The 25,518-nt window shown below is 54.1% G+C and overlaps 6 protein-coding genes across 6 annotated transcripts; 3 read left to right on the top strand and 3 right to left on the bottom strand.

The window, feature by feature from the left end:
- Nucleotides 1-734: 734 nt before the first annotated feature.
- Nucleotides 735-2,660, bottom strand: VTJ04DRAFT_1079 (uncharacterized protein; the record flags this gene model as incomplete). Its single annotated transcript, XM_069358566.1, has 1 exon — nt 735-2,660. One exon carries the CDS (start codon nt 2,658-2,660, stop codon nt 735-737), a length of 1,926 nt encoding a protein of 641 aa, XP_069223688.1.
- Nucleotides 2,661-3,511: 851 nt separating this feature from the next.
- On the top strand, nt 3,512-5,927 carry VTJ04DRAFT_1078 (uncharacterized protein; the record flags this gene model as incomplete). The annotated part of the gene is made up of 2 exons (XM_069358555.1): nt 3,512-3,962; nt 4,042-5,927. The coding sequence occupies 2 exons, from the start codon at nt 3,512-3,514 to the stop codon at nt 5,925-5,927; spliced, it is 2,337 nt and encodes a 778-aa protein (XP_069223687.1).
- Nucleotides 5,928-6,167: 240 nt separating this feature from the next.
- On the top strand, nt 6,168-7,181 carry VTJ04DRAFT_1077 (uncharacterized protein; the record flags this gene model as incomplete). The annotated part of the gene is made up of 4 exons (XM_069358544.1): nt 6,168-6,328; nt 6,597-6,704; nt 6,749-6,992; nt 7,077-7,181. 4 exons carry the CDS (start codon nt 6,168-6,170, stop codon nt 7,179-7,181), a joined length of 618 nt encoding a protein of 205 aa, XP_069223686.1.
- A 256-nt stretch (nt 7,182-7,437) lies between these two features.
- On the bottom strand, nt 7,438-9,469 carry VTJ04DRAFT_1076 (uncharacterized protein; the record flags this gene model as incomplete). Its single annotated transcript, XM_069358533.1, has 4 exons — nt 7,438-7,578; nt 7,646-7,826; nt 7,900-9,003; nt 9,270-9,469. The coding sequence occupies 4 exons, from the start codon at nt 9,467-9,469 to the stop codon at nt 7,438-7,440; spliced, it is 1,626 nt and encodes a 541-aa protein (XP_069223685.1).
- Nucleotides 9,470-13,880: 4,411 nt separating this feature from the next.
- Nucleotides 13,881-15,231, top strand: VTJ04DRAFT_1075 (uncharacterized protein; the record flags this gene model as incomplete). Its single annotated transcript, XM_069358522.1, has 2 exons — nt 13,881-14,703; nt 14,780-15,231. The coding sequence occupies 2 exons, from the start codon at nt 13,881-13,883 to the stop codon at nt 15,229-15,231; spliced, it is 1,275 nt and encodes a 424-aa protein (XP_069223684.1).
- Nucleotides 15,232-16,150: 919 nt separating this feature from the next.
- VTJ04DRAFT_1074 (uncharacterized protein) lies at nt 16,151-16,646 on the bottom strand (the record flags this gene model as incomplete). The annotated part of the gene is made up of 2 exons (XM_069358511.1): nt 16,151-16,175; nt 16,246-16,646. 2 exons carry the CDS (start codon nt 16,644-16,646, stop codon nt 16,151-16,153), a joined length of 426 nt encoding a protein of 141 aa, XP_069223683.1.
- Nucleotides 16,647-25,518: the final 8,872 nt, after the last annotated feature.

Here is a 25,518-nt window from a genome sequence, read left to right as displayed (position 1 = left end):
TCTCTTTTACTGCGCATAAGGCCTCGTGCTTGCAGAAATGGAGAATTGAGAGCGGTTTTAATTTCTTCATGGTTTTACCACCTGACGGGGCTCCAAGCTTCAGTTCCCACATGTCTCAATCCCCTGTTTGCTTGTTGCAGCGCGCTTCCCATTTCCCTCTCAGGCCATCGCTCGACACAATGCTCAACCATAAACACTGCGCAGACGCCCGTCAAGACGATTTCAACTTAATGGATTCATAGAATAAAACCAAACATTATTCCCCAACTCCAGCTTCCCAGCGCCAGTTTACTGTAAACCCACAATTTAGAAGTGTAATGGCACATAACCTCCCAATGCAACCCCCAACAACAAAAACAGCTACCCGTACCAAAATACTCCGACAAAACTTCTGATCAAATAGGAAAAGAAAATATCTCAAGTGCGTCCCAGAGTCCCAGTTCCCAAGCTCCCCGAGTCCCCAATGCATAACCGGAAGGGTATCTTTGTCATTGTCCCGATGATGACCCATGCCCATAAAACAAACCAAGCCGATGCCCATGATGCTATGCCGTTGCCGTGATGAACCCAAACCTCCCATTTTCCCATCCCCCAAACGCCGCGCTTAAAAGAGACAAACGCAACTGATCGGCGATGAAAAACCGGAGTGTGTCCATACCTACCTTGTTCTTGTTCTTGATGGTCGACATGGTTTTTTTGTTGGAGACTCAACCCGCTGGCTGACCTGGGCCGGCTTAGCGGATGGTCATGGGCTGGCCCATCGAGGCCTTGACCGAGGCGCTGGAGCCGCTGAGCGCCGCGCTGTGGCCGGGCTTCTTCTCAAAGATCTTCCAGAACTTGAGCGACTCGTCGGCCGCAGCGGTCGCCAGCATCTGGCCGTCCGGGCTCAGGCAGCTGTGCAGGACGCGGCTCTCGTGCGCGGGGATCTCGACGTTGCGCACCAGCGTCGGATAGCTCCAGATGCTCAGCGAGTTGTCGGGGAAACCGCTAGTGCTGACAATCTCGCGGTAGTGCGTGCTCCAGCGGAGGCTGGTGACCTGCGAACCGGTGTCGATGCTGTTGACGCGGGCGCCGGTCGACGCATTCCAGAAGTGGATGTGCCTGTCGTAGGAGCCGCCGCCCGTGGCGAGGAGGTTCAGGTTCCACGGGCACCAGGCGAGTGCCTTGACGGCCGCCTTGTGGTTGGTCTTGGTGAACTTGGGCACGGCCAGGGAGCGGGCGTCCCAGATGGAGACCAGGTTGTCGTTGCCGCCGGTGGCGAGCTGGGCGCCGTCGGATCGCCACTCGAGGCCGCACACCTCCGAGGTATGCGACACCAGCTCGGCAACCTTGTGCTCGGCGATGCGCACGTCGTGGTTGAACACCAGGCCCGAGCGGGCACCGGTGGAGAGGAGGTGCTTGTTCCAGCCCATGACGCCGACGCGGGTGTCATGGCCGAACATGCTGCGAACCTTGACGCCCTCAGTGACATCCCAGATCTGGACTTCGCCAGTACCCAAACCAACGCCAACATACGCACCGTCCTGGGACCACTTGACGCTGCTAACGTAAGTGTCCGGGCTGGTCTCGAGCAGGCAGCTGACCGACCCCTCATCCGCGGACCAGACATAGACGCTGCGCTCCAGGCCAATGGCAACCTGGTTGCCCGAGCTCCAGTCGAGCAGGTTCAGGTAGTAATCATCAATGAGGCCGGGGGCATCCAGGACGCGCTCGGGCGCCGTGGCAATGCGCCTGCGGAACTGAGATCCGGCAGCCGCGCCCGCGGGCTTCAGCGGCCGGTTGTACTGCTGGCGGAGGTCGACGGGCTTGGACGACTCGGGAGGCGCCGGCTTGAACTGCAGGATGCGGGTGTTGAGGCTAACCCCGCAGGCGTTGGCGAGGGTCTCGCGATAGGCAGCGGAGCGAGGAGAGGGACGGGCGTACGACGAAGCCTCGTCGTCATCATTGTCGTTGTCGCGATCGTCGCTGTCGCGGTTGCGGTTGCTGATGCTGAGGCTCTCGAGCGCAGCGATGGCATCGTCCGCGGCCGTGGCAAGGGCAGAGGAGCCCTCGGCGGCAGACCGAGAGCGAGACGGCCGGTCGCGCATGCCCAGCTTCACGGAGCCGTCGGTGTAGGCAGTGCTGGCGGACCGGTTGGGGATGAAGCGGTCACCCTTGTACGCAACGGTGGTCTTGGCAGGCTTCTTCTTGATACCCGCGGGCTTCTTGGACTTGCCGTTGGGAGAGGAGGCCGAAGAAGATGTCGCGGACGACGAGGACGACGTCGAGGAGGACGACGACGACGACGACGATGACGACGACGACGAGGTGGGCTTGTTGTGAACACCGGTACCGGTAAGGGTGAAGTTGGACACGCCGAGCTCCAGGACCTTGCGGGGTGTCGAGACGACACGGGCAATGTTGGACTTGGGCGAGTCGCGGTGGTTGGCCCGCGAGGCGCGAAGGTGGGCAGTCAGGTTGCCGCCATAGACCGAACGGGACGAAACCCGGTGCGAGCCGTCATTGCTGGCGTGGTCGGGTGTGAAAGGCGACGAGTTGATCTTGACAGGAGTCGTGCGCTGGCTCGGCGAAGGAGTCAAAGGCATCCGACCGCCGGCGGTCCGAGTAGAGAAGAGCCCGGCATGGGACTTGAGAGGGGTGGATACTGTTGCTGTAGCCATGATGTATGACTGTGGTGATGCAGTATCGCTGAGTTAAGACGAGGAAGATTAAGAGGTCGCCTCAACCAGGTGATGGTGTAGCCCGGATGAGGGATGAGGATTATGTAGGAGCCTCGAAGAGAGGATAGGCTGGAGGAATAACTGAAGGCTAAGATAGACGAAGCCAAAACCAAAATCGCAAGCAATAATATCGGGCTAAAAGTTGGACAATGTGGTTGTGAGGAGAGAGGTGTGTAGGAAGGATGGATGGGAAGGAGGATGAAGCATTCGAGAGCAGATGGGAAGACGACTTATACTCCTTTATTTACTTTTGTCGTCGACCAGGCAACGGCTCCTCCCTGCCTGTCCGTGGTGGAGGTGCCGGATTTGGATGGGGTGGGCGCCACAGTGCCCCACTTTTTGCTGCAATGGGGCGCCGTGGGTCTGGGACAGCAGCATTTTCGCAGGTGCGGCAAAGGATCCACTCAGGCAGGAGCGGTAACTGGTCCTTTTTCCATTTTCTTATTGTCGGGCTCCACACTCTTCCACCATCGCATTTGATCCCTTGCGCTGCGCGCTCCACTCTCCCAAAACGTTCATTTTCAACTCCGGCTTGGACCTTGACACTGGACCCCTTGGCAGCCTTGACGACGCTACGGCCAACGATACGATAAGACATCTGGCCAGGGCGCGATACTGGGCCATCAAGGGCCTTCCTACTGACAATTATCTGGCCGTGTTGTTGTTGGATGCGAGTCTGACGACGGAGCCTGGCTGGTGCTGACTTTGTTCGGTTCCTCACACTGCCCTCGGGCGTCCGGGCGCAACGTTCAAACAACCCACTTCTCACAAAGCCCGACTCACTTCTGGCCATGGCACAACAGCAGAATCAGCACCACCACCAACAACACTTAGCTACCTCCGCAGGTTCCTCCAACAACTCCTCGTTATTCGGTGGTCCTGGCCCGGTGTCGTCTCCCCAGTCCCAGCAAGTCGCACTCTCGGCGTTGGCGCCGGCATCGTCGTCGTCGAACTTCTCCCCCGCTCCCGCCGCTTCCAACACTTACATCATGCCTAACTCGCCCCTCCGGAATCGTGCCCCGATGGATGGCTACCGGCCAAAAGTAACCCGGACCCTGGGCCAGCGGCCGGCATGCCTCGTCAATGCCTCCGTCACCTACTGCGGAAACAACCAGATCTACGCCTTTGGCGGCTTCGACCAGTATACCGACGAAGTGTACAACCATGTCCTGCGCCTAGACCTGGTCAGCCATCAGTGGACCCTCGTGGACAATTACGGCGACATCCCTGGCGTGCGCATGGGTAAGTCGTGCCCTCGCCTGCTGCTTGGCGGCCCCTGATGCTCGTCGATGGCTCTCAGCTAACACCACGTCCCTGACAGGTCACACGGCGACGCTGTACCAGGGTGACAAGCTGCTGGTGTTCGGCGGCGAGAACGAGCACCGCACATACCTCTCCGACCTCATCATCTTCGACCTCAAGACGGCGCACTGGACCCAACCCCAGGTCTCGGGCCCTATTCCCAAGGGCCGCGCTCGGCATGCTGCCGTGCTACACGAGGACAAGCTCTTCATCGTGGGCGGCATCACTGGCCACGACAACTACGTATTGGACGACATATGCTACCTAGACCTGAAGACGTTCACCTGGTCAAGATCATGGCGCTTCGTCGGCCGCTTCGACCACTCAGCCTACATCTGGGGCGATCGCGTCTGGGTATACGGCGGTTTGAGTGAGGATATGGACAAGGTCAGCGACTTGTGGTGGCTAGACCTAAAGGGCAGCCCGGCTTTCCAGTCACCACCGCAGGTAGGCTGCTTGGAGCGATCCGCCTTGATGAGGAGTCGGCCCTCATACCATGTATCTCCTCCTGTCGTCGGATCCACGGGCTACGCCGCCAACTCGAGGACTCCGCAGGTTAATACCCCCTCATTCCACCTCCGTTCCTATGCGCCTCCCGCTCCCGGTGCCATTTCAGCGCTCAAGTTTGTCAGCGGTTCCAACGTGCCCTCCCAGATGCAGGGCATCCACTTCCACGTTTACTCGTCAGGAACCCTCCTCGATTTCGTCACTCCAGCCCCAACCATCACCTCCAAGGAATGCTCCCTCTCAGCTCTTGACCTCAGCACGCTTCGCTGGCAGAAGCTAGCCGAGGGTCGCGAGATCTTTAAGCCTGGCTATCGTTGGCATTATTGCACCATGAATGAAGACGGCACCAAGGCCTGGCTCCTTGGCTGTCCCATCGAGGGTGGTGGTGGCGAAATCGGAGTTAACGGCATGGAGGAGTATCTCTCCGACATCATGGAGATCGACCTCCGCCGCTACGGCTTCCTTGGCAATAACGCCGTGCCTGAGCCACGTACGGATTTGATCCGGCACTCCTCACTGCGTGCCCGCGCCATCGAACCGCCCTCCAAGGGCCTCGGCGCCGACCTTGCTCGCCTCTTCGACCAACCTCCCGAGACGGGTAGCGGTACCGACTTCATAGTCACGGCTCTCTCGCGCGACTTTGACGAAGATGAGGTTATGGGATCCGCCCTCCTCCATGCTGGCGAGTCCGACGAAACCTCCCAAACATGGCTTGCTCCGGACGCTCCCACCTCACCGCCCATTCATGTCCACCGCCTCATCCTCCAGGCTCGCTGGCCGCACTTTGCCCGGCTCTGGGCAAGCCAAATGTCCGAGTACCACACCAAAAAGATGCACATCCCCGAACCCTACACCGTCGTCCGCGCTTTCCTGTACTACCTCTATACCGACCGCATCGACCCCGTCGATTCTGATGACGTCAGCCGCAGCAGCTCCTCCCCGCCGCAGGCTAACCTGTCTGATGTCGCCGGTTTGTTAGTCATGTCCAATATTTACAACATTCCCCACCTCCGCTTGCTCTGCGTCAACCGCCTCAGCAAGGAACTCGACGTCGAGCATGCATGCATCACCTGGTACTGCGCCGGCCTGGCGGGTGAGGAGTGGCTACGCAAGCGCGCTGCAAGCTTTTGCATGACGCACTGGGGACGGGTGGTGCGCACGGCTGGGTTCCAGCGGTTGCCGCGCCAGGCTTTGGTGGAGCTGAGCCAGGAGGTGGACACCGAGGGGCGGGTGGTTGGTGGTGATGAGCTGGACATGATCGTCGGCGGTCTGGATGGGGGGCGGTATGGCGACCCCAGCTCGGCAATCTCGCGCCGTAAGGAGAGCGTGAGCTCCAGCCAGACGCAGATGTTGGAGACGGAGGAAGATGAGGATGAGGATGGTATGGAGATGTCTTAGGGTGACCATGATGTGGGAGAGACGTATTGAGTGAGACGAGAGGACACGGCGGGGAAGCGGGAAGGCAAAAAGTGCAGGGGGGGTGTCATTACTAGCAGAGCTTCCCTTACCTTGTGTTTCTGCGTGACCAATTTGCCACTCCTCCCATCACACAAAGGAAGACCTCTGAGGAGGGTTCACGTTATATGAAATGAAGGAGGAGGAGCTGGAGCAAGAGCAGGAAGCATTTCCAAAGGCGCCATGGTTTTGGAGCAACAGGAGAATTGGGACGGACATTATCGATGGATTTTGTTTTGTAAGGCTTCAGGAGGGCATTGTTTCTTTGGGCACGTTCGGTCTGGCTTCTTTCTCTTGAACAACGAGTTTATGGGCTGGCTTACTCGCAGTAAAGTAGATGAGCGGTGGGTTAGTTTAGGGATTTGGCGCCGTGCTGTCAGTTACATACATACAACGAGGGTCCAATACAAATGAGATGCTCTAGATGGTACATATGGTGGCTATTGTGAAGAATGACGCCGGCTCATTCAGACCCCGGATGGCCTACCGCGCATTATCAAATGTTTATGAACGAGTCCTGTGTGTTGTCTCATCCACAAGAGCTCTAACCGATATTTCTCGGGCGGAGTGTCAATGTCAGCAATTATCAACTTTTTTGGAGGCTTGCTATAGAAAAACAACAACAGAAACAACATGGATTCCGACAAGTCCTCTCAAAAATTTCCCCAAACCACATGTTGCCACATTAAACACATCACCAAAAAGCCCACACCAAGCCCAGTCCATCAACCAACCCAGACTCCTTATCACTCTTGAAAACACAGACACGTAATTCTCCGACATACTAACTTTTTGGTTTTCTCCGTGCTTTCTCCTTTTTTCTCCCTTCCTATCCCATCAAAGAACACTTTTTTTTGCCCATCCATCTGCTTTTTTGTTTTTCCCTTTCTCATCACCCATTTTGTTCACTTTTTTGTTCCCTTCCTGCCCGCCTTTACACCGGAACCGAGTTCAACCGCCCTGGGTATCAATCTGAACTCCGAACTTGTAGTCTATGTGAGATGTGAAGTGTGTTGTTCGTGTGCTTGTTTGCGTGTGTCGGTTGAAGGGGGGATATACGGCTGAATGGTATGATATGGCGTCTCGGTCCAGCCAAGGCCCGTCATGCTTCTTCCCAGGTCGCAACAGCAACGAACAACAAGCAGCAAAAATGACGAAGAGGAGAGATGGGAGATGACAGCAAAACCAGAGAATTAAGCAGGAAACTTGCAAATAAAACAACGCCGAACTAGATGCTGAAAATGCAAATATCCGGCCGGGGACCGATGGAGAGGAGGAAGCAAGGGAAAGATCCCGTAAGGAGGATTATTTATGGCATTCGCCAGGTGAGGGATTCAATCGGTTGGAGGGTCACCCGCTGCTCTTGGGCTGAGTCGCCGTGGCAAGGGGGTCAAGGCCCGAAGCCTGACACCCGATAATTATTTCATGGGCGATGTTGCCACCTTGATTCCGATCAGGGCTTAGAGTCCTCGTTGATGTTCGGCAAGTGCTGCTGGAGCGCGAAGAAAGCGGCTGGGTTTTGCATCATGGACGTCAGGAGGTTCTGATGTTGGGCCCGGAGCTCGGGGTCACACATTGGCGAATGTTGTTTGTGCTAGGGTGAGGGCAAAATGTCAGCTTCAATGTCGCCGGGTTGAGAATAGAAACGTTTGGAGACTTACGTATTTGAGGCCGTTCAAGTTCTTGTACCGCTTTCCGCACACCTCACACTTGAAGGGCTTCTCCTTCTCCATGCCCAAAGTACCCGGATAAGGGGTGCTGGTCTCGGGATTGACGATGGAGAAGGTACCGTCGCCGTTCTCGTGCAGTTGTTGCGTCGAGTGGCCGTGGGTCTTGTGGTACCTACAGTGATCGTGGTTAATACCCATCCGCGCATCACGATTTCATGGGTTGGCATGGAAAGAGTAAAACTTACTTGAGACCGTTCTGGTTCTTGTAGGCTTTCTCACAGCCAATAACAGGACACCGGAAAGGCTTGTGCTCCTCGGGAGGCGGCATCATGAGGGCCGTCATTTGCTGGAGAATGACGGCTGGGTCAGTGCCGGGCGGCAACTGGCTCAAGTCGAGGTTCATGGCCTGGAGATGCTGTTGGAGTTGTTGCTGCAGTTGGAGCTGCTGCTCGAGGGCCCGCTGCTGGTTCGTCATCTGCGCAGAGCCGCCAGGACTGAAGAGCCGCTTGGCAGGATCATCGATGGTACCCAAAGCACCGAAGGGTACCCCGCCAAATTGGGTACCGCCGAGGTTCATGTTGCCAAAGTTCATCTTGGATGTCGAAGAGACGTCGTTTGAGTCACTACCATTGCCATCCTGGCCAAACTGTTGTCCCCTCTGGTTCATGTTCTGTTGGGTCGTCAAAGTAGGAGTGTTGACAGACGAGACAGTCGGGTTGTTCTGGAAACCGAGGCTCGCCGCGGCCGGTGTCGGAGGCTGGGAGGTGCGAAGGGCCTGATGAGGCAAGCCAGAGCTGTTGAAATGGATCTGGGGCCTCGGCTGCTGACCAAATAGCTCGCGCGTCTCCTGGATAGTGCGGGTATTGTCGTCCATATCCATGTGTCCGACTGTCTCATCAAGCTCCATTTCGCCGACAGCATCCATCTCATCGTTCATGTGAGAGAGCGAAGAAACCTTTTGCGCCGAGGGCATGGCTTGATTCTGGTGACGCATCTGTCCAAAACCCCCAACACCCAAACCAGGCCCGGCTTGCCGCTGCTGGGGAAGACCAAAACCTGGGTTAGGCTGAGGTGTCCGGCCGGCGGATGGCGCGAGAGAGCCAGCGCGGCTGGCCGGGCCCCGAGAACCTGTCTGGTTTGGCCCAAAGGGAGTTGCTGTAGGAGCAGGATTTGTCGGGTGGTGTTCCTCTTCGTAATGTTGCAGCAAGTCGTGCAAGGTCGGCCAGATACGGTTGCAGCAAGTAAAATCACGCATGAAGTTTGCTTCTAGCCTCGGGATGTAGGAAGACGATTGGAAGGACGAAGATGCCTCCTTGTTAACGTAGGGTGAAGTTCCGGTCATCATCATACTGCAAACAAGCTGTTGTTAGCACCAGCTCTAACACCTCTGGAGCTACGAGTTGCCTCGGGCAGACCACTGCAAGCAGTAATCGGCGACGGTCGCTGGATTCCCAGTATGGTGAGGCAGATTCACATGCTCACGCACCGCCCGCCACATGCATGGGAGCATGCGATAGATCGAACCAGCGCCAGAACCGGCGCTGACCAGCCTAGGAGGGAGGCACATGCGAGGGAGAGACCCGAGGAGCATGAAATTAGATCAAAGGTGACTTACTCTTCCCGGATGAAGCTGCCGACCGAGATGCCGCCCCAGCTGATGCCAGCCATCAAGCTGCCGGCGGCGCTCTCGCGGCGGTTGCGATTCACATGGTCGCGGTTGGGGTTGGCCATGGAAATGGGCCTGGCGCCGGCGCTCACGAACGAGTCTTGCCGGGTGCGGCTAGAGCCCGAACCGAACTCCGGGCCTGTCGTCATCTTGACGCCGTTGGGGATGGAGGGCCGGAACGCAAACGGGGGTTGTCGAACTGGTGGAAGCGGGAGTGCGGGAAATCGACGGGATGGTGGTGGCGCCCCGAGAAAAAAAAAATATGGGTCGCGCTGTCACGATAAGATTCGGGGTTCCGATTAAAAGTTCGGGAGGGGTTGCGACAGAACCGCCGGCAGAGTTGAAACGTGTTGTCGAGATAGGACGCGGACGAAAGGGGGATTGAAAAAAGGATGACGACGACAAGGAGGATGACGAGACTACGAGGAAGCAGTGCCAGAGGCAGCAGTACTGTGTACGAGTACTTGTAGCTGCGCAGCAAACGGATTGTTGTCGCCGCCTGGTGGGGCGGGGGAGGAGGCGATCGGATGAGGGTGACGATGTTGCGCTGTGGTTCCGTCGCCGACGTAAAGGTTTCGCGGATCGCTAAGTTGCTGTCGGAGTGTCGCCCGTTTGGTGAAAGGAGAAGAAAGAGGGAAGTCGGTGACGGCGAGCACACCGTGTTTGAGCGAGAAAACACCTCGAGGGTGGGAAGGAAGGGAGGATCACAAGCTGTTCAAACCTCCAAGGCAGTCACAGTCTGAGCCTGAGTTCTTATTTAGGCAGGGGGAACCTCACACACTTCCGCTTGGCAGGATCACAGTAGCAGGGGGCCCGCCGGCTCGGGGCTTCTCGCATGGAAATCGTGGACTTACCAAGCCACGGTTCAGGTTCGCTGTCGCGGCCATTGCGAAGCCAAGGACTCGACGGAGTGAACAGTGGGCCAATCTGGATGTTTTCCCGTCCCAGCCTAGTCCTGGCAGGGGGTGGGGGGATCCAAGCCCACTGCCGGCCTGCACTGTGTGCTGTCCAGCGAACGCTTGTGGGAGCAACTCCGGACTTCTTACCAGCCTGCCATAACGTCGAACGGAGTTCCCGGAACGGCCTGGCTAAGGTATCGAAGGTGGCCAGGGACAGAGGCTAACACACGTCGAGGCAAATGATGCATGGTGGTGTGCTCGCAGACAAGTCAAGTAACACCGGAGCCGGGTGAGACACGAGATAGGTAGGTATGCATACCTGAGGTTTAGTACGGAAGAATCACCTAGATAGCTATCTCAAAAAGTTATCGAGGATGATGCGCTTTGGATGGCGCGGTGTTAGTTCCCAGCGATTCCAGGTTCGGCATCACAGAACGCGGCAGTCGATGTTACGTAGTCCCGTCGGCCTCTGCCCAGCGGACATCGCATCCACAGCCAAATGCGACTGACGGAACCAAATGGGAATCCCGTTTTGCCACGGCGACCCCGAAATGGAAGTTTGTCCAAGCCGTGGATCCGGATTTAAAACCTCCCAGTGTTCTCTCAGTTCCATTTCCATTTCGTTGTTATCCCCAACTTCACTTCCTCTGCTTTCAACAAACTTGTGTCTCCTGTCATCCGAGATGACGGGCCGCCGTTTGTGGTTGCCATGATTCCGGCCCATGGGATCCACGGCTGATTGCCGGGACAGGACCGACATGGATGCTACGGGCACTTTCGGCTGGATCGGGCTGGCAGGTCGTGAATGGCTCCGGGAGTTGCAGCGGAGAGAGGGGTTTCTTTCCAAGTTGCGTGTAAGTGGGAGCCGAGCCACCAAAATGACTAATTGACCCCCAAGTGTGCACTCAGCAAACGCGTCCCGTTCTTTGAACTGCCTGCCGCGGGTTGCTTCCAGATATCTCCCAGATATCGAGGCTTATGGATGTTCTCCGCAGCGGGATTGTAGTGATGCCAGCTGCGATAGAGATGTCCTGCGTCTTGAGGTGTACTCAGCTTGGCAAAAATTATGTGCAGAACATCGGCCTTTTTGGGGTTGTTGAGCCTGGACAGTACGGATGCCTTGATGGCGTGAGATGAGCGGGCTGGGCCCATGTCAATTGGCACACTAAAGCCGTATGGAGTAGCCTAGCAGGTCCATCAGGTTCGTCTCGCCATGTCTGCAGGCTGCGCCCACAGATGGAGAGAGCATGTCCACGTTGAACAAGGAGCGCGGGGTGTGCATCATAGCCATGTGGGCGGTCTGCTGTCTCGGTTCCATTTGTTGAGAGCTTGGTGCTCCAGGTGAGGGACTCAGAGCAGGACGACTCGGACTCGAGGTCTGAAGAGCCATGATTCTCAGACGTCACCATGCGGGAAGGTGTTCTCCATGTTGTTGGTACCTCGGGTCCCTCAGGTACCGTGCTTCCACGAGTTGGAGGCCGCTCCTTGTATTATATCGCTGGCAGGATCTCGACCTCCCCTCAACACTTGGCAGGAACAGCACTGTCAGTTCTCAAACCGCTGCAGAGTAACATCCCACACTTGAAGCAGTCGAAAGGAAAGAGCATCAATGAAAGACCCACAAGGACCCGCTGTTAGTGCAGGCCAGGTTTTTGTCTGGCAATATCCATCCTGTCGACTACCGCTCTTAAAAAGATGCTTTTCACAATGAGAGGCAAGCGTTTGGGTTCTTGCCGCAACAGCTGGAGCACGAACCCATTCCCAACAGCAACCCCCACATCTATCCACGGCCAAGAGGGTTCGCACCCTCAGCAATGGACCAAGCCGGGCAGGCGGGATGACATCCGCTCCGTATCAATTGTCCAACGCTTGCACAGTGCTGACGTGCCATGCAACTGGGATCTCCACGTGCGGATTTCCGTTGCATCGCACCTCGACAAGACATTCTGGAAATTAGCCGTTACAGTCGGGCTCTGGAACCCCAAGAGAAAAAAAGAAGCCGTTTGACAGGAACAGAGAAGACGCAAAAATGTTGACAACTTGCCGACCACCTAGGTACCTATGACCTCACTCATCCGTACTGCCCTCAACACTGCTCTCAACTGGATTCAACACTCTGCACCTCACCTGCAAGGTTCAATGCACCTCGGCCTCTCCTGTCCCAAGAGCCAAGCAAGAGGTCACATGCACATCTTTGCGCCGAGTTGTTGTCCCTCAGCCCACACAGAGAACCTTCCAATTGTGTCTTGGCCTTGACTCCCCTTGGCCGCGGTCGAGCAGTTTGGCCGTTTTGGCCATCCGAGACTCGGACTTTCGCCCCGTCCTGACACCGGGACTGGACAGCTACTACCCCGCTGTCCAAGCGCCGGACACCCGCGGCCGCTGCACTCTCGGCGACGGCTCGGCGACGTTCGGCGCCACCCTGCACATGGCAGCCGATTCGAATCCCGTGAAACAACGTAGGTACGTCTTTTGGTCTTCCAGAAACACCATGAGGCACGGCGTAGCCGACCAGATGGGTCGCCCATTGCAAAACATGGCGGCAATCTGGTTTGGGGAGGTGGGTGGGTTTTGGATTTCTAGCGGGTCCTGTCCCATCGGGGGCTTGGGGTTTGGGGCAAGGTTATCTGCTTCACCAAAGCGCACTTGAAACAGCACAGGACAAGGGGCCAAGACAAAGTCCGGGGAGGAATCAGCCCAGGAATCAATCTGATGAAGTGAATGTGTTGCTGTTTGTGCTACTCCGTACTGACCAGAAACTGATCAGACCAACGGGGTTGTTGCATCTATAAGTAGATGACTTGACTGACTGTGTAGCAATCGGAGGTATGCAGAAACCAAAATCACCAACCCAACACTTTGTCGAAATATGTAAATGCGGCGTACATATTGTGTCCCCAACTAGGACTCTGGTAGTGGACATAATCGGCCATATGAATGCCACGTGCGAGATAACTTTAATTCGGGAGTACCTTGATGGACATAGTATCGTCGATAATGTCCGTATGGAAGTTGTAATAACATATCCATAACTCCCGTCCCTTCCTATGAGACATAGCAATTACGGAAGTGAACAGGATTCAATCATTTCAAGACTAGACAAACCACCTCCGTAAGTCAGGCGCGAAATCCACACAATATTTCATTGTGGCTTGACACTTTCCCGACTGAGATCGGGACTGGTACGCCATGCGGGCAACATGAACTCCATGCTATTGGGCCCGTCATACTGTGCCGCATCCTGTAAACCAACCACACCCCAGATGTTGTGAGGCACTTTGATGTAGAGGAGACACAGAGCAGCCTGAAGTCGGCCGACGGCCTGACCCGGCGAGTATATTCATTGGCTGTGAGTTCTACAGAAGTGCTAACAACCCAAACTTACCTGCATGTTGGTTGCAGTCATGCAAGGCAACACCTGTGCGGTCACTGCAGGCATGTGACATAGGCAAGCATACAACCGTTGGCAGCGACCTGGGCAGTACTTTGTGTCGACGATCAGATATATAGGCAAGGTATATACAGTAAACCGGATCAACTCTCCCGAAGCCATTGTCCCCGATCAAAGCCCTCTTCGTCTAGGAGACCAGGACCTAGATTTGTTCTCCTGGCCGTCCGTACCAGACTTCTATCTTGCAGCCAAGATTCCTGTCCAAAAGCCATGGCGGACTCATCCCGGACCTGGCCGGACGGAGTCACCTACAGGGAGGTCGCCGAAGATCTGACCGATTGGCATGCCGATGTGTCGCGGTATGCACTCGTATACTACTACAACGGAAAATCATTTACCGTCGTCATAGCCTTCGACCCCAATGACCCTCCGACCACCACTGAGGGCAAATGGGCCAGAAACCTGCTGGACCTGTCGTACTGTCCAGGCCCAATGGACCGCGAACACCTCGTGAAGCAACACGAAGGCGAGAAGGAGATCGCAAAGGAGATCGCCGACGCGATATATCCAACCCTTCAGCGACTGGCAGGCCCGCCTCAGCCTCGTTCTCCTCCGACGGAGGAACAACTACAGGAGATAGCGGAAAGGATGGCCCGGAAAAAGGAAGAGATGCAGCAGCATTATGTGGAGGAGTCTCACCCTCGTGATCTTGACAACCCCGTGACGGTTGCGGAGCACTACTTCCCCGCCAACGACACAACATTTCTGGAGGTCGTCACCAAGGACGGAACGCTCCAAGTACGAGAGTTCGACAAGGACCCTCGCGTGCCGCATCGTGTCATCTCTTGGGATTCGTTGCGCGAAAAGACCGGCATCGAGCCAAGCTCTCTTCCCACCTTTTCCGACGAGGAGGTGGTCTTGAAGACGTCCATGGACTATAATGTCTATGGCGTCTCCGTCCCTGGATCAGACGAGCAACTTTGCGGCAAGTTTGTCGTTATTGACCAACGAATCACGATCACTGAGCTGGTCAAATATTTCAAGCTCGGACAACTGCCTCTGGACCCTGAGGTCAGAATCCCCAAGCTCAAAGGTGAGAATACGGACACTTTAACCCCGTATCTTTCTCTCTTCATTTCAACAAGCCGCTAACATCCCTCAACAAAAAGGTCTCATTACACATGGCGACGTCAGCATCCTGGGGTTCTTGCTCACCAGGATCCCCACCAAACACCCCTCCCTCGAAATCTGGGTCGACAGAGAGGCTAAGCTACCAGCGGTATGCAACCCGCCCATTGAGTTCGAGCTTCCCCCTCTGCCATCCATTCCGTCTCTCGACCGACGGCAGCGGTGGATGGATCAGGTGGAACACACGCTCCGGGAAATGCACCGGCACGGCGTCACCTGGGGCGGCGTCGGCCCGAGCAACGTGCTCATTGATGTTGACGATAATGCCTGGGTGCTCGATTTTGGGGACGTCTACAGGTATGGGTGGGCGCCGGAGAAAGGAAAGTTTGACACGGTGGAGGGTGACCTGGAACTTCTGGCAAGGCTGAGAGAGAGGTTGCTCAATCTCCAGGAGCCTGAGAACGGGGGAGAGGTGAAAAAGTACGTTCGGTAGACGTGGACTCACCGGGTGTGGGATGGACTAAGGGGTGTCGATATCAGTGATAGCTTTCCTTTGCGGCTTTGACTTGAGTCAAATCTGTGTCTCTGCTCTACGGCCCCCCTTCTTCGTATCCACACTCTTCTCATGCGTACTTATGGTAATACTTTCGCTGGTTGGGTTGTCACTGTGTTCAAAGCTTCGGTAACTGAAGGTCCAATTGCTGGGCGGGCAGTTGTCAAAACACATTCAGGGAGCGTCAACGAGCCAAAACCAATCTATTCAACTAATCCTCAGACTAGAAAGAAAACAGGTACTATGGAAGTTCTTCTGTCATCTAATTAGAGAGACGTTCGTCTCGGGAGCTTTTTTGTTGAAAGCGTTTTCAGAAGCGTTTTGAATCGATAATAACGTACATTCGGAAAAGTGATTCCATACTTTGCAATCCTGCTCCGGCATCATAATCTGACAACTATCGTATCCTCGACCGGAGTTTGATTGCCGGGGTTTTGTACAGCTCTTGTGTTGTTTTGATGCCGCAATGATGCAACCTGATTTCTTGGGGGTCTGACCTGTGGAAAGGGTTTTCGAATCCTGCTCCTACGTTTGAGAACCAGCGATGGGCTGCGTCTGCTGTCCTCCGCGCGATTGCTGGTCGCCGACTCAGAAGGTTCTTCGGGTACCGGCGTTTCTGGTGGTATTTCCTCCCATGGTGGTCTCATGATCGGGGGAACAACAACCTCCAAAAGTTCCTTGGATCTATCGCCGTTCCAAGCCCGGCATGCCCATGGCCTAAACGCTGGGAGCCCCGAGGCTATTGCCTCGGGGACGTCAAATGGCAGCCAAGTACCCGACTCCTCCAGCATATACCCTTCCAAGAGAAGACCGGGGCCGTGGCATCCCAGAACCTCGCGAACATAGTCCAATGCAAGATTCAGTCCCCATGGTATGTCCAGTGACTCGCAAAGAGCCATTTTGTGGCAGTGGTAAGACAGGCGATCCCTTGATATGGGGCGGTAGAAGACACACATCTTGTCGAGGATGTCGTCGTGGTGTATTTCTTGGATAAACTGCTCATATCGTAACCAAGCCTCGTTCGGATCAAGGTTGACCATGTCCTGGCTGGTCATGTCTCTGCGATCTTCCGTCGTATCCACCTGTGAAGGGCCATCGGAAATGATGGCGAGAGAGGGCGGTTGTTCGTAATCAGAAAGTGAGGGTGGTTGCTGGGAGAGAGCATCTCGTGTTGGACCCGGAGATGGAGAGATCCCCAGTACTTCGTGCGGAGGTTGATTGTTGTCCGTCAGTTGGACCTCTTTTGCCAGCTGGGCGTCTCCTCTCCGTCTGAGCTCCTCCATCATTTGAATGTCAACCATCTGCTGGACATCCTCAAGAGGCTGGAAGCCCCCCATTGACAGGAAGTCCTCCATTGGCTGGTTACACTCAAGGCTTTGGCCATCGCCCACCGGCTGATCATCCTTTGGAGCCGGGTTACTTTCACTAATTTGGCCATCCATCGTCAGTCGGTTGTCCTCCAGGGTTTGATGACCCTCGTCCAGAGTTTGACGATGTTCACAAGAAGGTATTTCCAACTGTTGAGTGGAGCACGTTGAGTTTTCCGTCATAGTGAATGTCGGAGTTTTCTCCTCAACCACGTTGAGTTGAGGCTGGTGCTCCTCACTGGAAGTGTTGACCATTTGCGGAATGGGGTGCACATCCTCCTCAGGAGTAGCCAGAGTGGCAAATCTGATGCCTTTGGGCAATGGCCTGCGGGGAAGTAATGATGAATTCCTGTGTGGAGGGCGTGGTACCTGGTCAACAGGAGGATCAATATTAGGGATTCTGGGAGCCATCGACTCTTGAGTTTGCGGTGTTGTACACCGGACCTCGAACTCTAGTGTCTTCTTCCGTCTCTTCAGAGTGTTTGAGTCCGGAGAGGTCTTTTCTGGCGCTTGGGTTTCCGGGAGTGTCGACCGGAGGGTCTCGAACTTCAGTGTCTCAATGCTTTTCTTCCTTTTCTTCATAGTCGTTGGAGTTTGCGGTGCAGCCCACCGGATGCCCACCGGCTTCGGCGCATTCTTCCTTTCCTTCGGAGTATTAGACTCTGAAGAGGTCTCTGTCGGCGTATCTGTTAGTGGCAGAAGGGGAGGTGGTAAGGGGGCGCTCCGATCCTATCCTCCCTGCAGACCATCACATGAGGCTGATGAACCATTCTGTGTAGAGGTACCAGTGCTAAAGCCTGCAGAAGTGTTGCGGAGAGAAGAGTGAAGGCTTTCATGGTCTCGTTCCGCAGCATAGACACCGGAGAGGTTCTTGCTACAAATCCCGTGCACAGGTCTGGCCTGTTGTGATCTTGGTAATGATTGCTGTTGCGGATTGTCGCTATGTAAAGACGTAACGGAAAACACATGCTGAGGAGAGAGCGGGGAGTTGTCGGTACCGCTCAGCAAGTTCCGGGCTTGTGAATGGGAGGCAATGACGTTGACTGGGCGAACCGACAAGCTTGAAGCAGGAAAGGTGGGAACCCTCGGTTCTTCTGTCAGTGTACGCCGCAAGCGCAACGCCAGGCCAGGCTGTAGGTAGCCTTCTGTCTCCACGTTGGAAATTAAAGACAACAGATAGTTCTGGGTGACATTTCCAATATCCTCTTCAGAGATTTTGCAGTGCTGTTTCAAGGCATGGATCACCCATTCAAATACCGTGTTGAAATCACCAGACCTAGCAATGATATGCGGTTGGCGTTGTGGTGGTGGTTGTGGAACAGGCGATGTCGACTGAAGTTGGCTGCTGGTAACGGTGTTTCTCGGTGCGATCCATGCCGGTACCCTTGTTTGCTCAGTCAGGGTTTGTCGTAACCGCGATGCTGTCTCCAGTGGTATGAATCCCCCTTTTTCCAAACTGGAGATTAAACAGTCAAGATAACTCTTGGTTGTCGCTTCGACATCCGGTTTGTAGTCCTGGCTCTGTTCGGTCAAACATGGCAACGACTGAGTATTATATAACGTCGCGTAGCCTGCCCCTAGTGGAGCGGGTAGGGGAGGCACTTGATGCTCTTGGCTGCTTGGGTGAAGAACGGTAGAGACACTATTCGCCTTTGAAGATGCGGTTGAGATGTCCATGGTGAACCGTGAAGGAACCCAGGGGAGGGGTGGTGGATCAGATCAGCCCAACAAGCTCGAGACCAGGCAACTGATAGCCTTTGATGGGAAGGTGGTCGAGCGACAAGGGGCCGAATGGATGAGATTTTAACAAGACGTTTGGCGCATTTATGTCGCCGAGTATCAGTATCAGGAATGGGAAAGAAGTTGGCGTTGTCTCTGTGTTGGATTGTCAATCGGGGACCAGGCACTTGAGGCGATGTCAACGGCATCGATCGTGCGACGCGAATTGAAGTGCTCTCATGCCAGAACATGTTGATGGGCATCGATCGGTAGAAAGGTGTTGAGACTTTGTAAGGATTTAAGAACTGACTTGCAAACGGAGCTCGACGTTCATATTGGCGAAAGCAAAACGCGCATTGTAGCCTCAGGCATACAGAAATGCAGCAGTGACTCACTTGATTCAGGCCATAGATGCCTGGAGATTGCTGCTAGTCTTCGAGTTAGGCAAGCTGCATCATTTTGTGAACGATGTGGAATGGAGAACTGACAGCTCGAACTGCAAACGCTGAACATGCGAAGCCAGAAACTACGTATGTACATACATCGAGTTTACCGGTTGACTGCTGGGTGAGTCACAGCCAGAGACATCTCATTGACTTGCACGTCATTTAATCTCTCTCCACGACGAATAATTGATAAATGTACATTTTATCTTCAGGGGAAAAGGATATGTGAATTGAAGCAGGATATAAACATCTTGCTTCCTCGGAAGTCGTCTTGGCATGATCGAATGCTCATGCGGCCTGCTGGGCAAAAACGAGCTCACGTGTATTATTGACTCTTCTGCTGAAACATCCTGCTGCAATTGCCTACCTAGAGTCTACCTGCATGCTTCAACTTTCTTGACATTTTCTGCTTCTGCAATTGCTTGGGGGTGACAGGGATCAAGAACGGGGTAAGTAAACAATGGGCACGGGCCACCCGGTTCACCAGGCAACTAGTCCCTAGATGTCAGCGCACCAAGCCGTCTCCAGCAGCCAGGTGCTTTTTGAGGTTGACGTGGCGGAAATTCAAAGCATTGGCAAACGTCGTAGTGTATAAGTCAAGATGACCATGCTTGTTACTACACCCAGTAGGCATCAATAGTCACTCTTGCTTCCTTGTGTGTTCTTCATCAGCTTACCATCTAGTGAAGAAGAGCTAGCAGAAATCGTCGGCGGACGGAGCTCACTGCAAATCCCTTACATCGACTTTTTGATCACGAGAGATTGATCCGATGATGTTGTGACCCGGTCGATGTGATGGTGACATCCATCTAGCAGACGTTGACATGTAGATGGTTTCTCGCCGTGTTCGCCATCGGGTCTATGATAATATCTACCAACCAGGTTGGCAGCAGAATTTAGGGGTCTCTGGTGAATCTGTACAGTCAGTCACAACCGAGATTCTGCCGTCTATAGTTTTCCATAGTGCAGTTCCATACACCCTCTCCCTCCTCCCCGATCCCAAATCAACCAACGAAGCATACCACGGCATACCCTGGATGATCTGGAAGGTGGCGGTTGCATTCGTGTTTCATCTGTAGGGGAGAAGGAGGGTTGGATAGGAGCATGATAGGCCAGAGATGGTGGCGCGATGGACTTTAGACCGAGTTCTAGCTGTTGTCAACGGCGGCTATTGCAGCTTCATCCTCCGGTTACTACCTTTCCTCTCAGCGTGACGATGTTGGTTATGTTCGGTCCATGTATGCACGTTAAGACATGATCATCTGTATTTCATAAACATCAACAGGTTCGGTATGTGGTAGTAATGATGGGAGAGAAGGGATGTCGATTTAGTGGTAAAACGGAGAGTGTTCTTCTCCATAGCATGGGTCAAACGTCTCTCACACGGCCAACATCACTGTGGTTCTGGCGGTGAAGACGGCCGTTCACCATCATTGATACCGTTTCAGGCCCCCACCACATGGAATCCGCCATGAGGAAGCAGGATGTCTACTCTATCATTGTCTATGACACTCCCTGGGAATCATGAGTAAGTCAGCTCATGGGCCATCTTCACATATTACGACGAGTACACCCACAGCAGCATGATACGTACCTGGTAGCTTTTGGAAAGAAAACAAGGAAGAAAGGCTAGGTCAGGTTTCCAAACACAGACAAGACCGAGACCTCGGCATTCGCCGCGGGATTCCCTCTCTGGTAGGGAGAGTGGCAAACACACGCGGTGCATACATGTCGAGAATTTGTCAGCATCGTCGACGAAAGTCTTGCATCAACGCGTCTCAGGAGTGCGCACATCCATTCCTGCTGATTGCTACTTCCCATCTTCATAACCATCTCCTTGTGGCTTCAGCCACACCCGAAGGAAGCGTAGTCAACAAGGAAACTTCATGCGATGGCTTCGGAGACGCAAGCTCTCATCTCTCATGACATCACACTTAGGCACCTTCTCTTCGGCTTCCAAGGCTTCCACGGGAGGCGGAACTTTTGGAACATGTGGCAGCTTATCTCGTGAGGAGACACCATGCTAGGCATTTGATCAGATATCACTCCAGTGGGAAAAGCCACGCGCAACAAACAACGTGACAAGCGGCCGCCGTCGATCAATCCGGCCCTTGAAAGAACCCTCAAGAGGCTGTTGGCTCACGACCACCTCCCTGGTTAGGGACACTCCCCACTACCCCTCTTCTCTAATGCAGCTTTGTGAATTGCGGAGAGGGGGAAGGAAAGGCAGGGGCCTGGTCGGACGGGCTGTGTAGTGAAGGACCGAAGATAGGCGTCTGCAGCACAACCAACCTTGACGAACCAAAGGGGCCGGAGAGGAAACGGAGAGGTGCCATGGGGTCAACCGGTAAAAGTTTTGACTCTGCCCAGGGGGACCGGTCAAATATGCCCCTCTTCCTGAAGTCCTGTGGTCTCTCACCGCTGACAAAGCATGGCTTGATAACGGAAAATAGAACGGAAAACGATGGAGTTCAAAACCTTGCGGAGGAAAATCAAACCGTGGACTAGGAAGATTCATTAGTTCCATGGCTGATAGTCAAACTGAAGAGCCCGGGGACTTGAGCTCAATAAAACGATAGACTACGAAGAAACGTTTTGCGAACGGTGGGGACATTAACCCTGGCAGCGTTGATTTGTGTGTGACCGTTCAGGGATCGTTCCAGTTGCTCGAGATACAGTACGGATACCATACGATTGCTGCTTTCACGCCAGACTGCTCCGTTTTCAACAATATACCGATAGCGAGCCAAGTCAAGTACTGTGGCCTCCATGGCAAGACATGTCTCCGGTCCGGCAGACACGAGGTGGGAGATGTGGCATCGTATTATAGGGCCGTGTTCGAGTTGTCATATGCCCCTTGAGAGCACAGACAATACGGAGCACTTCGTACCACGTCTGGCCGGCTCTTATTTCATGCTTTACAGTGTTAACTGTCAAGCTAATCATTACCCCTCGGCGGTTTTTTGGGTGTCACTGTGTCGAGGGGAAATTTTCAAAGTGGTACTCTGTTTAAGGACTGCGTGTTGTTCCAACTACTGCGGAAGATGTTAATTACATCAAGGCGTGTCCATGGGCGCCAGCGGCGGCTGTTGATCCTAACAGAGTAATCGTAGGCGCTTCGACATCCTGATGTGCCAACAAGCTTCATATGTTGGGCCGCGGGCCTCATCACCCCTGGCCATCGGGTATTCTTCCCGAGGCCCTGCCAACAGTACCAGCCCCCAAGAAAGAGCTTTGACACCAATAGGCTTCGTTGACTTTTTTCTTTGGCCAAAACAACCCGCAGCAGGCAAGAGACCACCCCAATTGCATAAAGTATGTTGGCACAAGACACGGATGTATGTTACAGACGCGACGGACAGGATGGGACACACCCCAGATAATGCAGTCCGCCCCGTCGGAAGAAGCAAACTCCGTCGAGACGCCGTATTTCCAAGTCCTCTTCCACTGGGTAACACACCTTCCTTCCCGAGGATCACACCTTAAAACCCCATATCGCCCATGTTGGATGTAACTACGGCCTGGAAGAGAGCGGGAACAGGCGCCATGGGCGCTTAACCAACCCATCATTCCCTTTCCCAGGCCGCTCGGCGATACTTCTCTGCTGTGACTCAACCACGAACCCGTTGCCTCTGAGCCGCGGTGCAGATGGCCATCTCCAACCCAACCACCTCGCCATCTCTGCTTGAATCAAAAACGTGGCAATAAACGGCAGGATGCATCTCTCCACGACCAACAGCCCAACCCCTCCATCGTTTCCTGCAAGGTTCTTCATTCCCCGTCGCAAAGAGAATGAATGCATGCACAATCCAGCTCTCGCCGCTTCGAAAGAAGAAGTATTATCAACAAACAGCCGCACAAACAAGACGACCAGCCAGCTGACTGTGTGCTCGCGGACTTCAACTTGTTTTGGGCTTGTGTGCGTCCGGCTCTCTGAAAACGGTCTAACCTCGGGGCCCAGCGGTTTGGTAAGGTCCCCGAGAGTAATGCAGTTGGTTCACATCCACGCACGCACACGGGGGCGCCGGCTTTTGGCTCACCTTGCAATCTTGGCCTTGGTGAGTTGTGACACGAAAAACGAATCCGTTGATGGTGCCACTAGTCAGCGCACCCTACATAGCGTCTCCGACGTGTAACATGAGTTGATATAGACAAGGAGGCCTGGGCTGGGTTTATCAAGCAGTAAGGAAAGGAAACCTGTAGTTTCCTTCGTCGTCCTGTTTCACTTTCTGATAGTTCTCGTCTCATCTGTGACGGGTTGATGCGGAGAGCATTTCTCAAACAGCGCCGAGACTAACCGGCCAAGAATTCAAGACCTGAAAATCTGGCTTCAAATATCGATGTTACTTCTCACAAAGTCAAACAGTCTCAGGCATGTTCGGTATTTCTCTGTGGCAGTCTTGGGCAAAACTCAACGGGAAGTCCCGATTTTATCGACGATGATCGGCTAGCTTGCATTCCTATACGGACTTGACATGCTGTAGTATGTGTATCCTCGTACGATCAAGAAGTCCTTGTGAAGTCCATGATCATCAACCCCATGTTCAAACAAGCCACGGCCGGGTAATGTTCCCGGCGCTTGACCAAGACAGTTAATGAACATGTTGATCACCAACTACACCGCCGGCTATTATCACCGCTGATTGATCTGGCATGACTCGGCGCCCATCTCGTCATCCGCCATCCATATCAAGTGTTATTAGCGGACTCTATTGAAGCTGAACCGACACTAGATGCCTTACTGAGACTTCGACTCTGTCCTCAAAGGCATCATCATCAACCCCTCCCTTGCCACAGTGCGCGTGAGAATGCCGCGTCTTCAAGTCCCATCCGGGGAATCCGGCCCATGCCGCCCGCTGGCGAACGTTGGCCAGTTGCATCTCGGGCATCAACACAACATGGGCCAGACCCTGGTCTCGATGGGCCAAGAGAGGCTTTGCCATGTGATGGTTCTCTGCGGCTTCAGGGTCAGATTGGATGCCGCAGATGGATTTCGACAAATGATCAATACTGTGTCTGTATGAACACAACCTGTCTGATGATGCGGTCCATGAACCAACAACGCCCAGCTAGGCAGAATTAAGCTAAGCTTCCTCGTGGAGAGGACTTCATGAGCCGTCCCGTCTGTGTTTCCGCGTGTACATACTGCCGAAATCCCCCACGCAGACACGTGGAGATTCGGGGGACCTTGTTTAAAGAAGCAACCTCCTACCCCCACGTAATTATGTCCTGGACACTGTATGAGCACCCCAGTCCTTCTCCGTTGGCGAGTAACGGCAGTCCATTAGCCGCCGTATGCCACGTGTGGAAACCTAGAATCCTAGGAACATAAACGAGACCAATAACTCAGCCAGAGCCGAAAAGCTAAGAAAGATGGCTATGAAGGGTGGATAAACACAAGGATCACAGCAAGGTCCACTGCATCTCCAACCTCTACACCGAAACCTCCTCCGTATGTAATCGGCCCTTGTTGTGCGCATCTCCAAGTTGGATTATCATTAAAAACACCGTACCTAGGTACTTCTCTCCTAAAGCCGTGCCCAAACTCATCAACCCAGACCAACCACACAAACCCAGGGGATAATTCCGCCTGTCTGCGCAAGACTCAAGAAGCACAAGAACAAGGCTCATCATATTCAGGACCTTTTCACCCCCTCAGACAACAACAACCAACAAGAACCACCCAACACCACTCACGCGCCCTCAGCCCCCAACTCGCATCATCGGTTCCAGAGTGTCGGGACCGTCTTGATTTGTCTTCACACGCTGCTGCGCCTCCAAGCACATTTTTCTTTCCTTCTTACGAAGCGCTTCGTAAGCTTCCCTTCCGGGTTGAGTTTAGCTGGTTCTTTTCTCCCTCTGTGTCCTGTGTCCTTTCCCAACAACAACCTACTCCTCGCAAGGGTGTGCTGTTTCGAGGAGGTGCGGCATCGGTCTTTGTTGTTGGGCGTGACATGGCTGACTGGCGATGGTGAGAAAAGAAAAGTGATTGCCGGCATGGCAGCGGGAGGTTCCAGGCATCTCTGCGGCCTTGTACAGATTCCGCACAGGGAGCAACTGAAATCTCTCGATCGCTCAGCAGGGGAGGTTGTTAGGCAATTATTCGTGTTGTGTTGATTGTCTTGGAGGGAGGTCGTATTGTGTCCATACCCATGTCTCTTCTCTGCTTCCAGGACAGGCAACCTGACAGGATGCAAATTCAATTATTTGCGTCGGCACCAAAAGATGCTGTGTCCAAGAAGTGGGTTCAACAAAATTAGAAGCACGCGTAAAGTGAATCCGATCCAATCGTCGTGATATTATCTTGATCTCCCATCTAGAGATGGATCTCGATTCGTGCGATTCATGATCGACATCACCTGTGTAGGTCATCAAACCCTCTTTTTCTTTCTCTCGTTCCTTGCAAAGACGACTTTACATCGCCTCTGTTCGATCCAGTAGATGCAGCAAATAAAAGGAAATAACATACTCGATGCCTGGACCACCCGTTTGGTGTCCGGCATTGGAAATCCGTAATGATAGGACAGAAAGCCCCAATCCCCTGAGCAGTACCATACCCCAGAGCCCTTCCATGATCCCCCAACCCCCCAAACCCCAAGGATCATATCGAAAAGTTTTAAGAGTAAAAGTAATAGGAGAAAACAGACAGGTTAAGAAGATGAAACAAAGGAAGAGGGCCCAAAAAGTCAATATAA

Source organism: Mycothermus thermophilus (genome assembly GCF_041956435.1).
Source record: "Mycothermus thermophilus strain CBS 625.91 unplaced genomic scaffold VTJ04scaffold_1, whole genome shotgun sequence".
NCBI classification, from domain to species: Eukaryota; Fungi; Ascomycota; class Sordariomycetes; order Sordariales; family Chaetomiaceae; genus Mycothermus; species Mycothermus thermophilus.
The sequence above is the reverse complement of the archived record's forward strand: the minus strand, read 5'-3'. Positions and strand labels throughout refer to the sequence as shown.